This window comes from Psammomys obesus, unplaced genomic scaffold, assembly GCF_907164565.1.
Source record: "Psammomys obesus unplaced genomic scaffold, mPsaObe1.curated_primary_1811, whole genome shotgun sequence".
NCBI classification, from domain to species: Eukaryota; Metazoa; Chordata; class Mammalia; order Rodentia; family Muridae; genus Psammomys; species Psammomys obesus.
In genome coordinates, this window is record NW_026596125.1 from 1,825,027 (window position 1) to 1,841,276 (window position 16,250).

The 16,250-nt window shown below is 42.3% G+C and overlaps 1 protein-coding gene across 1 annotated transcript in view; it reads right to left on the reverse strand.

Moving 5' to 3' along the window:
- Positions 1 to 384: 384 nt before the first annotated feature.
- Positions 385 to 16,250, reverse strand: part of Arhgap19 (Rho GTPase activating protein 19) — a 34,429-nt gene continuing 18,563 nt past the window's right edge. The window contains exons 5-12 of the mRNA XM_055591635.1: positions 14,189 to 14,415; positions 13,317 to 13,403; positions 12,001 to 12,066; positions 9,764 to 9,955; positions 7,534 to 7,632; positions 4,552 to 4,662; positions 3,669 to 3,747; positions 385 to 794 (exon numbers count right to left, since the gene is read on the reverse strand). Coding sequence (XP_055447610.1) covers positions 784 to 794; positions 3,669 to 3,747; positions 4,552 to 4,662; positions 7,534 to 7,632; positions 9,764 to 9,955; positions 12,001 to 12,066; positions 13,317 to 13,403; positions 14,189 to 14,415 — 872 coding nt within the window. The 3' untranslated portion in view covers positions 385 to 783. The remainder of the gene's footprint in view (positions 795 to 3,668; positions 3,748 to 4,551; positions 4,663 to 7,533; positions 7,633 to 9,763; positions 9,956 to 12,000; positions 12,067 to 13,316; positions 13,404 to 14,188; positions 14,416 to 16,250) is intronic.

Here is a 16,250-nt window from a genome sequence, read left to right on the forward strand (position 1 = left end):
ACAGAGGGTGGCAGTGGCACCAGCAATGTTTTGAGTGAGAGGATACTAATAAAGGAGTCAAGTTAACAACCACACAACTATTCTCGCACCACAAGGGGAAGACAGTGAGGCATGGGGTGCAGCTTCTTTTTCATTGCCCGGTCAAATCCTCTATATTAGATACAAGAAGTAATAAAGAATGTCTAGGAAAGCTGTACATTCTTTGAACACATATAAGATAAAGCCATTTCTCAAGCTCAAAATGAAAAGGAGTCAAAGACTTTTAACTTAGTATCCACTTAGATTATGAATCTAAATAATGGCTTTTAAAACAGTAGAAAAAATAAAAAGAAAAAAAAAACTAAAAAAAAAAACAACCAGTTATTCAACACTAACAACACAGAGGAAAGCCCCAAATACCAGTTAAAAATAATAATCCACAGTATTTCTAAAAAATATTACTAGCAATTAACCACAAAATTTTGAGGAAACAGAACAGACCTGAGCACATTGACTATGCATGGCTGGCCCTGTCTACCTGCTGCACTGTGGAAGGAGGCAGGCAGCTAGCAGCTTCCTGACACTGAAACAAACAGAGAGTGTGCAGCATTCCCTCAGGGGCACAGCTTCAGAGACATCCAGTGAGTGGGTTAGAGGTATCAGTCGGGTCAGGGGTTGAGTTGGCTTTCACAATCCAAAATGCAGCAAGCAAGCTGCAGGTCCAAACTTCACTGAGAACAGAAATAACACCTGTCCCACTAAAGAGAAACTTCACTGTGGATGACAGGAGAAGTAGCAGGTCTTTCAGAAGAATCCTAGGTTAAAAGAGAAACAATAATCAGACATGCTTTAAAACATTTGCTTTTTAAAATACCCCCCTTGAAAGCTACAGAACTTACACTTAGTATTTTCTCCAAAGTTAGGATTACACAGTTTGAGAGTGTGACCAAGTAAACATCTAGTCTATTAGTGTAATCCCAGTTTGTTAACTCTTCTTAATGACAGGGACAGTTACCATGCCCTCGGAGGGGCATGACTGGGGACGGCTGTTCTCCAATTTCTTGTGTACACTATCTCACTCATCCTCACAGCTACCTAGGATGCTGTCATTTCACAGATTTGGGACCTTCAGGCCACACAAGCTCACCTGTGCCAGGGTAGAAGGCTATTTCACACTAAAATGGAAAACTGACCCAAGTCTAAATAAAAGCTCGTGAGTTACCAGCACTGCCCTGCTCTTCAGAGAACCTTTACTAAACCAACAACATCAACACTGACACTACTGAGCCACAGAGAAAAGCAAAAGGGTTTGTAGGCGGGTGTGTATGCAGGTGCATGTGTTGGCGGGACTAGGGACAGAGCCCAAGACATTGCATACGCTAGGCAAGTACTATAACACTGAAATAATATTTCCCTAGCCAGGACATACTGCTTGCCTCCTAGAACCAGATGAGGGGAGACAACACAGATGAAGTAAATGCCAGAAATCATATAGTCGATGTCCAGACTTTGTAGTGTTGACAAGAACTCAACGGAAAGTTATTCAGACAAGGCTTCAGAGAGGGAAGGCTAAACTGGACTTCAAAGCATTAGAAAGACTTCGCTGCTGAAAATAATGCCCCTTGATGAGTAGGTGTCCCCTCACGTGGTCTCATGTGGGGTGATTTTGCCCTGTATTCTCAAGGGACACTGGTAATGTCTGGAGGAACGTTCAGTTATCACACCTGAAAGAAGGATGCTAGTGGCATCTTCTGGATCAAAGCTGCTGGATATCACACAATGCTCAGAACAGCTCCAGACAATTATGACCAAAGTGTCAGCAGTGGCTTAGAAGCCCTGTGCTAAACAGGAGTCTCCATAATGCTACAGATGGTAAGAGGGACAGTACATTATCTTCTTCTAAGGGTATCTTTAACCAGCTGGGATTGCATCCACTGTTCTGTAAGAGAGGTGTGTGGCAGCCAGGCTCCTGAGCTGCAGGCCTGGAGACTGCCAAATTCAGACCTGAAGATACCATTTGCCAGGGAGCTATGGAAGCAGATTAAGGCGCTAAGGGAGGTAAAACGCAAGAGAAGAGTGGAGAACTTAAACTCAATTAGTCAAAAATAAGCTAGATGTGGTGGTATACAATCTTTTATAATGCCTAAAATCCCAGCTACTCAGGAGGCAGAGGTAAGATCACATGCTTAACAGCAACCTGAAAACTAAGAGAAATCATGTCTCAAAAAAAAAAAGAAAAGAAAAGAAAAGAAAAGGGCTGCCTAAGAACCTAGCTCAATAGTAGAGCATTAGTAAAGCTTGTATTCATACTCCATCACCACAAAAACTAAACCTAAAACAAACAGAAGAAAGGAATTGGCAGATAACAGTAACCCACAGTAAAAGGGAAAAGATTAAAGAGGAAGACAACAAGAGTAGTGTGCCATCAAGACGTGAGATAAGTTGGAGGAGGGAGGTTCTGACACGTGAGGATGCCATCTCTCATCCACCAAAAGGTCCTGTGTTATCTGTAGGCCTCTACTCTCCAGAAAAATAAATAAATAAAATTAAAAAAAAAAAATCCCTTATTTCTTTCTAAAACAGAGTTGTCAAAATGGAAAGACATGACTTTCTGCTTATCTTTAAATATGAAAGTAACAACAGACATAATTGATACAAGACAATATATTCTTTTAAAAAATTTAACTCATGCTTTGAGTTTAAAAAGAAATTTTTAAAATGTTTAAAAAAGGGGGCTGGAGAGATGGCTCAGAGGATAAGAGCACTGATTGCTCTTCCCAAAGGTCCTGAGTTCAATTCCCAGCAACCACATGGTGGCTCACAACCATCTAAACATGAAATCTGGTTTCCTCTTCTGGCGTGCAGGTGTACATGCTAACACACATTGCATAAGTAATAAATAAATAAATATTTAAAAAATGTTTAAAAAAGACATTTAAAAGGAACTATTTGGATACAAATAACTCAAACACTGCGTACTGCAGTAGCACAATTCTGTGCAAAAGAAAGGAGGAAGTAAAAGCAAGACCATACCAAAGCCTAATTTTCTAGAAAAGAATACAGATTCCTCACAATGACTTTATTGTGACCGGGATGGGACCCCAAGGCCTCATGTGTGTTCCACCACTGAGCTACACTGCCAACACACTTGTGCTCTTTGCACTACTGATACATCAAGTAGTAACTGAACTTCTGGAAATCCTCCTGCCATCCCTCCTCAGTGCTGGGATTTCAGTTGCACAGGACCATGCCTGCCCAGAGCAGCTTTTTACAGAAGAGCTCAGAAAAGTTTGTGATCCTGGCATTAAACAATCCTCTCTGATAAACAGCTTCAAAATCATGCTGACATAGTTTCCAAGATCCTTCTATGACTAAGTCTAAAGTCTGCACAGAAGAAGAAATGACTTTCACGAGCATACTCTTGGCATGGCCGTTCTCAGCCTCACAGAGCCATTTGACCTTGTGTCACCTTGTTTAACAAGTATTCTTAAAACAGTCCTGTCTGTCCATAGCAGGCATCAGTGGGTGTCCCTCAGTAACTGAGGGCATTGCTAAGTAGAATAAGCCTCCAAATTCCTCCTGGCTGCAATCATACGACCTTGGACATTCCAAACAAGAAACACTACTGACCGAGAAAACACAGAGAAGAACCACATTCAGTAAGAACAGAGGAAGACTCCAATGAGTACCTTTTTTCCCCTCTTTCTTCCCCTCAGACCATTTCAATCTTGTTGGTGTCATTGTGACAGTTGGAGAGCCAGAGAAGAACTGCAACGAGAAAAGTGTACAGTGGCTTAAATGATCAAATGTCAGTGCTTCTTTACAGAGACAGTAAGTATACCTCTCTAATCTTAACTTGCTAGTGTTGGCTTTATTGAAGTAGCCTAGGCTACATTGAAGGCCTCCCAGAGCCAAGGAGGCCTGGCTTAAATGCTAACCTGCCCTATGACATTTCTGCTTAGAATTAACTGACCCTTTAGCACTTGTTTACAGAGCTAGTGTGCTGTATTGGTCATTTGTACATGTAACTAGATGTGCTGGTTAGTTTTTTGTCAATTTGACACAAGTTAGAGTCATCCGGGGAGAAGAACTCTCAACTGAGATAATGCCTCCATCATACTGGCCTGTAGGCAAGCATGTGGGGCATTTTCTTGATTAATGATGTAGGAGGGCATAGGCACTGTAAGGGTGCCACCCTGGGCAGATAGTCTTTGGTTCTATAATAAAATAAAACAAGCTTAGTGAACCATATGGCACAAGCCAGTAAGCCATGTTCCTCCATGGCCTCTGCTTCAATTCCTGCCTTCAGTTCCTACATTGACTTCCCTCCATTAAGATGAAAGTCAAACAAACCCTTTCCTTCCTGAGTTTTTTGGTCAGTGTTGATCACAGCAACAGAAAGCAAATTAATATACATGCTTTCTCTTTTTTGAACTCAAAACATGTTGAATGACCTGGTGAAAACCTACAGAAAAGGCCGTGAGCACTGTTGACTGACCCAGAGAGTCACGGTAGAGCAGGGGCCAGTCTGTCAGCCTCCTTCCCAGGGACACAGGAAAGAATGCATCTTACCAAGCTCATATTCTCTTTACTGGCTCTCTTCAGTTCCCCCATGGCCACAGACTCTGGAGTAGAGGGGCTGTTTTTCTTTTCTGACATCATCTGGTTGCCCAGGACTTTGCGCTGATTTAGGGACAGAAAATATTTTGTTCATGAGCATTTACTATTTTATAGTTGTCTGGCCTTCAAAACTACATCAGCTTTGGTTAAAAAAACAACTCAGAAGCAAAGAGGCCATGTCAGATGAGGGAGGGGAAGGCAAACACCAAGAACTATAGCTTCTCTGGGTGACTTCAACTACTTTTATTAGCAAACAGGAGTATATCTGTAAGTATGAAGGATCCCAGTCATCCAGAAGGTTGGGCTTTTCTGGAGGCACAAGTGTGTACTTTCTGGCAGCTGCTAAGGGTCCCTTCCCCTCCCCACTAAGGGAGCCACCAACTGGTAGTCTCTAGAATTCTGCTTCTCTTTCCTTCCTCAAATAGGCCTAGTAAATGTGCATAAATTGTCTAAGAATTCTTAATACAGTCACAAAAGGCCCAGGCCTTCTCAGAAGGGTCACATGACCACTGACACACAGAGCAGGAATACAAGGTCTTCTGAACAGGCCTGAAGCTGATGCAGGCTGCTGCAGCAGCAAAAAAGATCAAGTCTACCTTAGAGAAGCCCCCTTTCCTTCCAGAAGAAATCTGAATTCCAAAATAAGAACACTATCAAAAATAAAACACCAAAGGAAAAAATACTAAACTGAACTAAAAAACTAAAGCATTAAACCCTACATTATAACTATCAACATCAGGGCTCAGAATATTGTGATGTAATCAGTTATTCACATGAGACACTCCAGAGAAAAGCCGTCCTCCAAAACAAGAGGTTGATGCGGGACCGCTGTCAGACACATCTCTGTAAAACTGTAAAAAATTTGAAAAGCAAATTTCTGATAGTTGTTTTCGTAAAGGTTTTGTTTATTTGTGTGTATGTGAGTACAATTGCCTGCGGAGGGCAGCAGCACCAGATCCCCTGGAGCTGAAATTATAGACGGTTGTAAATGCCCAATGTGGATGCTGGGAACTGAACTCTGGTCTTCTGGAAGAACAGCAAGTGCTCTTAACTGCTGAGCCATGTCTCTAGCTCCCAAAAGTTTTCATTTTTAAAAAGACCTAAAAATCAAAAAGCTATTTTTGTTGTTTTATCAAGACAGGATTTCTCTGTGCAGCCCTGGCTATCCTGGAAGTCGCTCTGGGGACCAGGCTAGCCTCAAACACACAGGATCTGCCTGCTCTGCCTCCTGAGTGCTGGGATTAAAGGTGAGCACCACCACTGACCAAATAGATTTTTTTTTTAAGAAGAAAAAGTAAAATCGCTAACACACACACGCTAGAAAAATAAAGCCTGTATATCCTCCTTTCAGAAGGCAAGAATCACCTGAGGATGCTGAGCTGGGAATGCTAGGATACAAGAGAATGGATTCTAGATCTCTACAAAGTATAAAAAGGATCAAAACTATTGGGCAGTAGTGGCACATGCCTTTACTCCAGCACTCTGGGAGCCAGAGGCAGGCAGATTTCTCAGTTAGCCAGCCTTGGTTTAAGCACTGAAATGAACTTAAGACCCACACCACAAGAGGGAGCCCACACCTGACACTGCCTGGATGGACAGGAACCAGAGCAGGACAGCCCAGAGACCCAGGATAGAACCAAAATAAAAATAAAACGCAATGAAATGATTCCTAACGATATTCTGCTATACTCATAGATTGGTGCCTAGCTCAACTGTTATCAGAGAGGCTTCATCCCCCAACTGATCAAAGCAAGTGCAGAGACCCACACCCAAACAACAGGCAGAGTCAGAAAACCTTGCAAAAGAGAAGGAAGGATTGTAGGAGTCAGAGGGGTTGTGAACATCACAAGAACATGGCCCACAGAACCAACTAAGCAGGACTCACGGGCCTCACAGAGACTGAAGCAACAAACATGGACCCTGGATGGGTCTGAGCTAGGCCGTCATTGTGTAATTTGGTGTTCTTATGAGACTCCTAACGGTGGGAGTGGGGCTGTCTCTGATTCTTTTCCTCCCTCTGGGTTGCCTTGTCCAACCTTGATATGAGGGTTTGCACCTAGTCTTATTGTAACTTGTGATGTCATGTTCAATGGATATGATATCCCTGGGAGGTTTGCTCTTTTCTGAAGGGAAACCTAAGAGGAGTGGATCTGAGAAAGAGGAGAGGTGGAAAGTGGGGGGACAGGGAGGAGGAGAGGAAGGGAAAACTGAGGTAGGAATGTCATAAATGAGAGAAAAATAAAAAGAAAGGAGAAAGGAAGGAAGAAGAAAGAAAGAACGAGAAAGAGAGAGAGAAAGAAAGAAAGAAAGAAAGAAAGAAAGAAAGAAAGAAAGAAAGAAAGAAAGAAAAAAAGAAAGAAAGAAAGAAAAAGAAAGACTTTGAGCCCTATGACCTACTGCCACCTGATGGCCACTTGCACTAACTACATTAGCGTTCAGCAATCTGCGCACACAGTGACAGCAGCAACACAGAAATATACTTCTATTTGTCCTAAAAACAAGATTTCTAATAGTTTTGATACATGTAAAGAGATTAAACAACAGTGACAATATTAAGTTCACCAAAAATAAAAGATATCAAAATTCATTGGAGCATCAGAAAAATCCATTTTTCCAACAAGTTCCCTGGTCCTCCGCTTGCTCAATTCTCCACAGATGTAGCAAAGCACAGAAAGCAGGGTGTAGAGGGAAGCAGGAAGCAAGAGAGACTCCTGTCCTCAGACATAGGAAGGAAGGAGGCCAGTGTCCCTTCACGCTGCAGAGTTCCTTCCACTGGTACTGCAGTAAAACACTTTAGAAAATAAGGCCTTTTCTGAACTTTTCCTCAACAAGTGACCCTTTCTAGGACTCCAAGAATAGAAATAAGCTGTTTATGCACAAGAAAATAAGATGCAAATTTCCTGAGAATCGATTCGAACAGCAGAGCAGGCTCACCTTAATAAGCCCACTGAAGGAGCGTGAGCGGGCTCTCTTCTGGACCCTGGGAGTAGAAGGTTCTCGCCCTGGCGTTTGAGTTAAAGATTGCTTATGGAACTACAAGAAAATGCAGAGAACAATTACAAAATACAGAAATATAAAAAACGAGAAAATACAGAGAACAATTAATACTGTGCCATCAAAAAGTGACAGTCTAAGGCAAGTAACAGCTGAGTGTAGATATCCAGAAAATAAAAAACTCTGTGTATGGAGATGTATCGAGTGGTTTGACAGGGAATCACAAAAGCAGAAGCGATACTCAAAAGCAAACACTAAATGTACTCAGTCACTCAGACTCTCTGCATGAGGAACCGCTGCCCCACCTTACAGGCAGGAAACCAGATCCAGAGCTTGTAAACCTAAGATCTGCTAACCCTGAAATTGCTTTTTCATCAAGTACCCCGGAATAGAAGGTTACTACCCTCAGTCTTCAGCTTAACAGACTACACGCCAGGGTTTATTTTTAAGACGGAGTCTCACGTAGCACAGGTTGGCCTCAACTCTCTATGGACAGGATGACCTTTAACTCCTACTCTTCCTACCGTGTCCTTCCTGTCCACCTTCCAAGTCATGACATTATAAACCTAGATGGCCATACCCAGTTTGTGAGGTGTCAGGGAAGCAGCCCAGAGCCCGTGTATGTAGAACAAGCACTCTACCTCAGCCACATCACCAGAATGCTCCTGAGGTGTTAAAGCTCTCTGACTACGGTTCACAGTTGTTGGCCAGCACTGCTGTGAAGGGAAAGAGACTAAATACAGACTTAATGCTGTCAGCTCTTTGTGTAGAACTCACAGAAATCTGCCTGTCTCTCCCTCCCTACTGCTGGGATCACAGATATATGACACCATACTCGAGTTCTGTGGCCCTAAACCATCTCTAATGGCCGTGACAAAACACTTGTAATGGACTTCGTCTATCATTGAGAACAGCTCAGTTCCCAGCACTGTAGAATACCTTTTTATCCTGCCCTATGCCGGAGATGCTCCAAGAAAAATAAAGACAATCTCTCCCAAAAAAAGTACTAACTGAACAAGAAACAAAAAAAAAAAAAAAAGCTGACTTGCTGTAGTTGGATCTACAATGTCCTCCAAAGCCAGGGCTGTTGGGGAGGGGGTTTCTACCCTACACACTACTGGGAAGTGGAAGGGCCTAGTGGGAGGTCTTGGTTCACTGGGGGCATGCCCTCATAGGGTACTATGGCACCTGGCCATGAGGAATACTGCTTTGCCCTGCTCATGCTGATGCCATGATGTCAGTCCTCCCACAGGCCCAATAGCAACTCAGTCATGGGCAGAAATTTCCGCAATCCTTCCTTTCACATGTGGATTACCCTAGGAGTTTGTACAGGAGGGGAAAACAGAACAATGCACTGGTGTTGCCTGTGTGACTAAAATTCAAGAGGGACTGAGACAAATTTCCTGAGAAACTCCCAACTAGTAAGGATTCACTCAAACCATGCTTCTTTGTTGTTGTTTTGTTTTGTTTTGTTTTGTTTTTTGAGACAAGGCTTCTCTGTGCAATCCAGCTGTGCTGGAACTTACTCTGTAGACCAGGCTGACCTCGAACTAAGAAATTCACCTGTCTCTGCCTCCCAAGCACTGGACTTAGGAGCATGCACCACCACTGCCCAGCTTTAAATCATGCTTTGAGTCCTCAAAATGGCAAATGAAAGACCTAATCTTACTTCCAAAACCCCAAAATAAGCAAACTCAGCCAGAAGAACTCCTGTTTAAGACACTAGGAGCCTGCTTTGGGGTGTTGCCTCAGAAGAGCTACCTCTCCTGCCCTGCCAGCCTCCCTGTCCATCCTCTCCTCCTCTACCAGTGTGGTGCATCCAGGTTACAACCACTGTTTCACAAACCTAAAAACTGGATTCAGAAATTATTTGTGTAGAAAATACACAGCATTTAAATTCTGGAACAATACATTGGATCTGCTGGTTCTTTCCAAGAAAACTTGGTACATGACCAAATTTACAGATATTCTAAGCACAACCAATTTACAGAAAGCCAAGCACTTCCACACCTCTCTCCAGAAGGACAGGAGTACACTGCAATTCCATCAATAAGCCTGACTTTTTGGCTGAGCCAAAGTTTGTTCCAAGCGAGAATGAACCGAAATGTGATTCTTAATGGTGTGCTCTGGTGATTCCTAGAGCCCACGCTATTTTCCTACATCCAGGTACCTGTCTGATAAGTTGTTTCTTCTTCGCTGAGTCTGGCATGTTATGAACATGTTGGAAGAGCTCTCTCAATGCCTCTTCTGTATGTTGCTGGGTCTCCTCCTGCTGAGAGCAAGAATCTACCCTGTTCCATTTCTGAGACCTTGCCAGCTGGAAGGGCATGGTATGACATGAGGTTGTCAGATCAAGATCATCCTAAAGAAAAATGTATAAAAAAGGAAATTAATACATCTTACTGGTTTTGTTTTGAGTTCCCACAGTAACTCTGATCAAAAGAAGGAGAGTGGAAACATGACATACTACTATATCCAGGAACAAGGAAAATCCTAACACAACTACCAGATAAAGAAAAACCTATTAGTAAAGGGTTCTGAATGGTCTACTTTCATGATGTGCCCAGAAAGTCAACATGCATTTAGAATATTGCCAAGCTGGGTGGTGGTAATGCATGCCTTTAATCCCAGCACTCAGGAAGCAGAGGTAGATGGATCTCTGTGAGTTTGAGGCCAGCTCTGTTCTGGTCTACAGAGCTAATCCCAAAACAGCCAGAGCTACATAGCGAGACCCTGTCTCAAAACACCAAAAAATATTGATGTAGAGAATTATAGCTGTTTGAGTTTGATTTTCAACACACTTTTTAATCTCAAGTAATCAATGTTGTGATCCAATAAGGTAAGCTCTAAAGCATTAGTCCCAGCAGACAGAACACAAACACAAAATACAAATATAAACAAAACCTGAGTAAGACTTAACTTCATCCAGACACTGAAGTGGTACATCTACCAGAGAACCCATGGCTACTGGGCCTTGGCTGAAACTCTTTTCCACACAAACTACATGGCAGTAGGAAAGGAGTAAAAGCAACAGCTCTCCAAGAAAAAACACACTCTAGTTAAACTAGTTTTAAAATGTAGTTTCTTTCTGAGTCATACTTGATATTAGCTAAATGAGAGAAAGAAACAAACAGAAGCAGAAAACACAACATAAGATGGCAGTCTCCATGTCTCTAACCGAGGCAAAATACAAGTCAGCCAGGTGCTGGTGGGCCTTTCACAGCTGCTCACCACTACAATACTCTTATGTAATTTTTCTATTAATAAGTGCCATATATTTTTCTGTCTAAACTCATTGGCTCTCAAATGGTGCTGGTTAGCTTTTTCTGTCAATTTGGCACAACCAGCAGTCACCTGGGAAAAGGGAACCTCCGTTGAGAAATTGCCTTTAGCAGATTGGCCTGTGGCCATATCTGTTAGGGAATGGCCTAAGAATTGATGTGGGAGTGTGTAGTTCACTGTGGGCAGCACCATCTCTAGGCAAGTGAGCCTATACAAGAAAGCCTGAGCTGGAGAGCAAGCCAGGGAACAGCACTCGGCCACGGTTTCCACTTAGCTTCCTATTTAAGTTCCTGCCCTGACTTCCCCCAGTGATGAACTGTGACCTGGAAGTGTAAGATGAAATAAGTTGCCTTTGGTCATGGTGTTTATCATTGCAATAGAAAGAAAACTAGAAGACTTTTTTTCTTAATTTTTGTTGAGAAAGAGATCGCACATATGTGAGTGCAAGCGCCCATGAAGGCCAGAAGAAGATGTCAGGTTCTCTAGAGCTGGAGTTACAGATGGTTGCAAGCCCCACCACACGGATGCTAGGGACCAAACTCCAGTCTTCTACAAGAACAGCAAGTGCTGTTAACAACTGAGCCGCCTCTCTAAGCCATGGAATCTTTAAACTATTAACAGTTTAACCATGCCGAAGAACTTGAGTAAGAATTAATTATGTAAGAGTGGATTAATTATGAGAGGGGCTATCTGGCCTGAGTTGGTGCCTCTACTCACATGTACATGCCCTATACACAAATATACACATAAGTAGAAAAAAACATTTTGGGGGTGGTTTTAGACATGGTTTCTTTGTGTAGCCCTTGCTGTCCTAGAACTCACTATGTAAACCAGGCTGGCCTCAAACTGAGAGATCCGCCTGCCTCTGCCTCCTGAATGCTAGGATTAAAGGTGTGTGCCACCACTGCCCACTGAGGACCTCTGAAAGCAAGTGAGCATATAACACAGAGTGGCATTTTTATTTTCATAACTTGCTTCTTAGTCTCTGTCCCTGCTAAAACAAATGATTAGATAAATTTGGGCTGCAACATTAAAAGCACTGGCTTAAGGATGATGTTATACTTTGTTCTAAAACTTCACTAATCTTAACTCTTAACTTTTTTAAGATCAGTTTCCAGTTCTTACCTTTGACACTTGTGTTCTGGAGCCCAAATAGTACAATCTAGCACATTCTCGAATATAAGCAGGAGCCTGGGTAGACATAAAAGAAAACCAGGGCTCATTGGTGAATAGAACCTAAAATTCTTTCAGGCCACAAAAAGAGAATCATAACATTTTCTAATGGGTAGATTACTCTGAAAAGCTAAACACTTTTCAAAATACCATATTTAACCAAACAGACACCTCCACAGATCTGATGGGAAATGCTAGGAAGGTATCACTGGAGTTGCTGCTGTTTTAAAACAAATACAGCATGTGGCACTCACATGAGCCAAAATAACAATACACGCCATTTCCAGTGTCTCCTGCCTCCTGAGCACTCAGCTATTGCTGCTGCCATGCCCTTGCTCTAGCATAATGGGCTCTAGCTTCCTAAAACCTTACATTACTGAGTTATATAGACTTTAGGCTAATTTTGGCATATGACATTTTTGTTTACTTATAAGGTTTGGTTTTGGGTTGTTGTTGTTGTTTTTTTTAATAATAAAGTTGTTTTTGTTTTTGTTTTTTTAAGGAAAGAAAAAACTAGGAAGTAGTGGACCATGCCATTAATCCCAGCACTCAGGAAGCAGCAGCAGGCAGATCTCTGAGTTAAAGGCCAGCCTGGTGTACAGAGCCAGTTCCAAGACAGCCAAGACTACACTAAAAACCCTCTCCAGATGACAGAAGATCTCTATGGAAAGGGTGAATTCTAATGGCCAAGGTGTGGCTGTAGGAGCCACTCCCAAGCATTTAGGAGCTATGGTGGGCAACGGTGTGCGGTCTAAAAAGGTTCCTTTCAAGAGGGCAGTTTGCACCTGGGATCCTCTCAACTGAACCAGAGAGTCTTTAGGAAACTGAGACATTGCATCTCAGGTGCTCAGCAGGAGACCAAGGCAGGGGATTTCGCTTTCAGAGATTAATCTACATGGCTTTTGTGTAAAGGACTGAAATTTACAAAAGACTTACAAACTTCTTGAGAAACTTATCCTCCAGAAACAATGCCTGCTTGGGTTGAAAACCAGGTAAAATGAAAGAGGGATGTCAAACCCACAAAACTTGGGATCAATATGCAGGGTAAAACTAGGCAACCACCAGCTCCCGCTTCCTTCCATGAGAAAAGCCAGGTGACTGAGGGTGGAGCCAGTTAGCCAGAAGACAGAGACAGACTTGGCCCCTATTTCTAGCCCCCTCACCACAATCCATTCTTCTTTGCAATCCCAAACAGCACCTCTCCCCTAGGATCCCACTCTGCCCCATCTTCCTATCCTATCACCAGCCAAATGCTATCCCTTACCTACCTTAAAAAGTTTCTGGGAGTGTTTGATCATAAAAGCCATCCCAGTGTTTAACTTTGTGATATTTTCCTGAAGGTCATTTGCAGTGACCTAATCAGTGAAAAGGGACCAAAGAAAGGGCATTAAGAACTGGGAAGTGCTCGCCAGTGATCAGCTCACTGGTCACCATAACAATCTATTTCTACTGTTTTTCTCACAACTCGTGAGGTAACTGTTCACAGCTACTGCATGCCCACTCTACACAGAAAGGATGAAGAATCAGGTAACAGATCTGGGCTGTAGTTCCCAACCCAGAAAAGCTGCTCATAGTCTCATCTCACATCAAAGCCTATGTTTTGAAGCTGAGCTCTGTGTGTCCAGGTCAAACATTTGTTTAACAGACTCTTTTTAAATGTAAGCCACTAATGGCCCCAATAAGAAATATGTTTAATTTTATGAAAGAAAGCTGAATATATGGAAGTAAAATGGTTAGGACAGGTTAGACTGCTCTGTTGGTTTGGAATATTATCCTAAATGACCACACTACTCTATTCTAAACATTTAGAAATTAATTTATAGTAATCCTTCAATCATTAGAAATCAATTTGATTTTCCAAGGAACATTCCTGTTAAGAATTCATACTGTCTGGCCAAAACAAATATTCTAACTTCTTTCACAGCTACAATAACAATGTCCAGAGAGCGTCCATGAAGGATTACTAGAGACTGACTTATCAGTGAGGTTACAGGAACCAGGTCCCTCCGCTTTGATGACTCCTCACCTCATAAACATGAAGGCTGGACCTTGGATCCTTGATAACCTCACCAATGTATACCCACAGGAGGAGCCCAGCCTGAGAAAATCAAGCCCTAAAGATCTTTCCCTTGATACTAACATTTTTGGGCCACAGGACATGGGGTGCAAACATAAGGGCAAGGTTATGGGCAGACATCTTATTCTTGTCTTGCTTCTTAGCTGTTTGATACAGGAGATCAAGCAGTAACTTCAGCAAGTTACGATTGGCTGGAGGGAGGATGAGGAAGAGCAGCTGCAGAGCTTCAATCTGCCGCTCCTTGTCTGGTATGTTGGTCTTATTTCCTTTATCATCAAACTGCATCAAATCTTGAAAAACAAACAAACAAACAAAAAATATTGGAAAGGAAGAAATAAAACAGCAAAAAAAGTTAATGCTATTATTATGTTTTCTCCTCAGTCCCACCAAAGAAAGAAAAGGAATAAAAGAATCAAGTATAAGCCAGGTGTGGTGGTACATGCCTTTAATCCCAGCATTCTCAGTGGCAGAGGCAGACAGGTTAATGTGAGTTCGAGGCCAACCTGGTCTACAAAGTGAGTCCAGGACAGCCAAGGCTACACAAAGAAGCATCAGATCCCCACGAAATGGATTTACAGACAGTTGTGAGCCACCATGTGGGTGCTAGGAATTGAACTAGGGTCCTGTGGAAAAGCAGCCAGTACTCTTAACCACTGTGCCATCTCTCCAGCCCCAGCATAACCGCTTGGAAAACATTTGGGCAGTGCCTCAAAAAGTTAGTTACAGTTATATCCTATCAATACCCAAAAGTCCACATGTACCTCTGAAAATGTCACTCTTCTGGTCTTTGCTACTCAGACACGCTATGGCTAAAGGGGAAGCAGAGAAATCATGCACAGCATGACTCCAAGCAGGCCCTTTCCAACTCTGCCACACCTTCATATGTCCTCAAGAACAGTGAGTCACCAGGCAGTACAACGGAGGATATCAAACAATGCACCAAATGAAGAGCTCAGCAGGAAGGCAAATAAAACAAAGTCTCTACATGTTAACATAACATTTATTCTTCCTAAATCTTTTTCAAGGATCTAAAACTTTATTTCCCTGAAATGTAACTGTAAAATTCCATGCATATTAGTAATGCATCCTCATTTGTACCATCAAAATCTCCAGTGAATGTCTTTAAAAATCTCAGCTAAAGGGCTAGAGAGATGGCTCAGAGGTTAAGAGCACTTGTCTGGAGCAGAGCTGGGGAGAAAGAGAGGGAGGAAAGGAAGGAGAGAGGGAGGCAGAGAAGGTGAAGGGTAGAGGGAAAGGGAGAAGAGAGAGAAGAAATGCCACAGGTGGAACACTAAGCATAGATTTTGACACTATATCTACTTAGAGCCTACTGAGAAAATTAAGAATAAATTCCATACCACATAGACACAAAGAATTTTTAGCTCCTAGAGGGAAGTATGAGCTAAAAATAGGACATTCTCTAACATACAATAAGTGAAAAAGCAAACCCAGAAAAAGTGTGTAATATTCTGCCCCTACATAAACAGGGAGAAAAGAATATATGTACACAGTGTACAGAATGCCTCTGGAGGACACACAAGACATCACAGCACTGGTTGCCTCTGAGAAGAAGTGGTCCCAGGGAACGGGGTGGGAGAGAAGTGTTTCTATCTTGATCACGTGGACAGACTGCCTACTTAATAAGTGAATAATAATGCTTTTAAAAGAAGTGACTTGCAAAGGCAGAGATGACCTCAACTTAGGCACTGAAATACTTAGCAAAAACTCCAAACCAAGGCAAGAGCACAAAGCCAACAACCATCTAAGAGGTATACACCCAGTGACGCCATCCAAAACCCAAGGGAAGGCACACCTTTATCCAGCAATTGAAATGTTCCAAGCACTATCCTGGGCTATATCTGAGATACAAAAATCAACAGGAAGTTTATTTATCAAAAACATTTAAGGAGATAGAGAGATGACTCGGAGGTTAAGAGTACTTGCTGCTCTTGCAGGCCACCTGCATTCAGTTCCCAGCACCTACAAAGCAGCTCCAGAGGATCCAACCCCTCTTCTGGCCTCCAAGGTCACAGTATGCATGTGGTTCACAAACATATTTACAGGCAAAATACCCATACATATAAAATAAAAATATATAAATCTTTAAACAAATATTTTTTTTTAA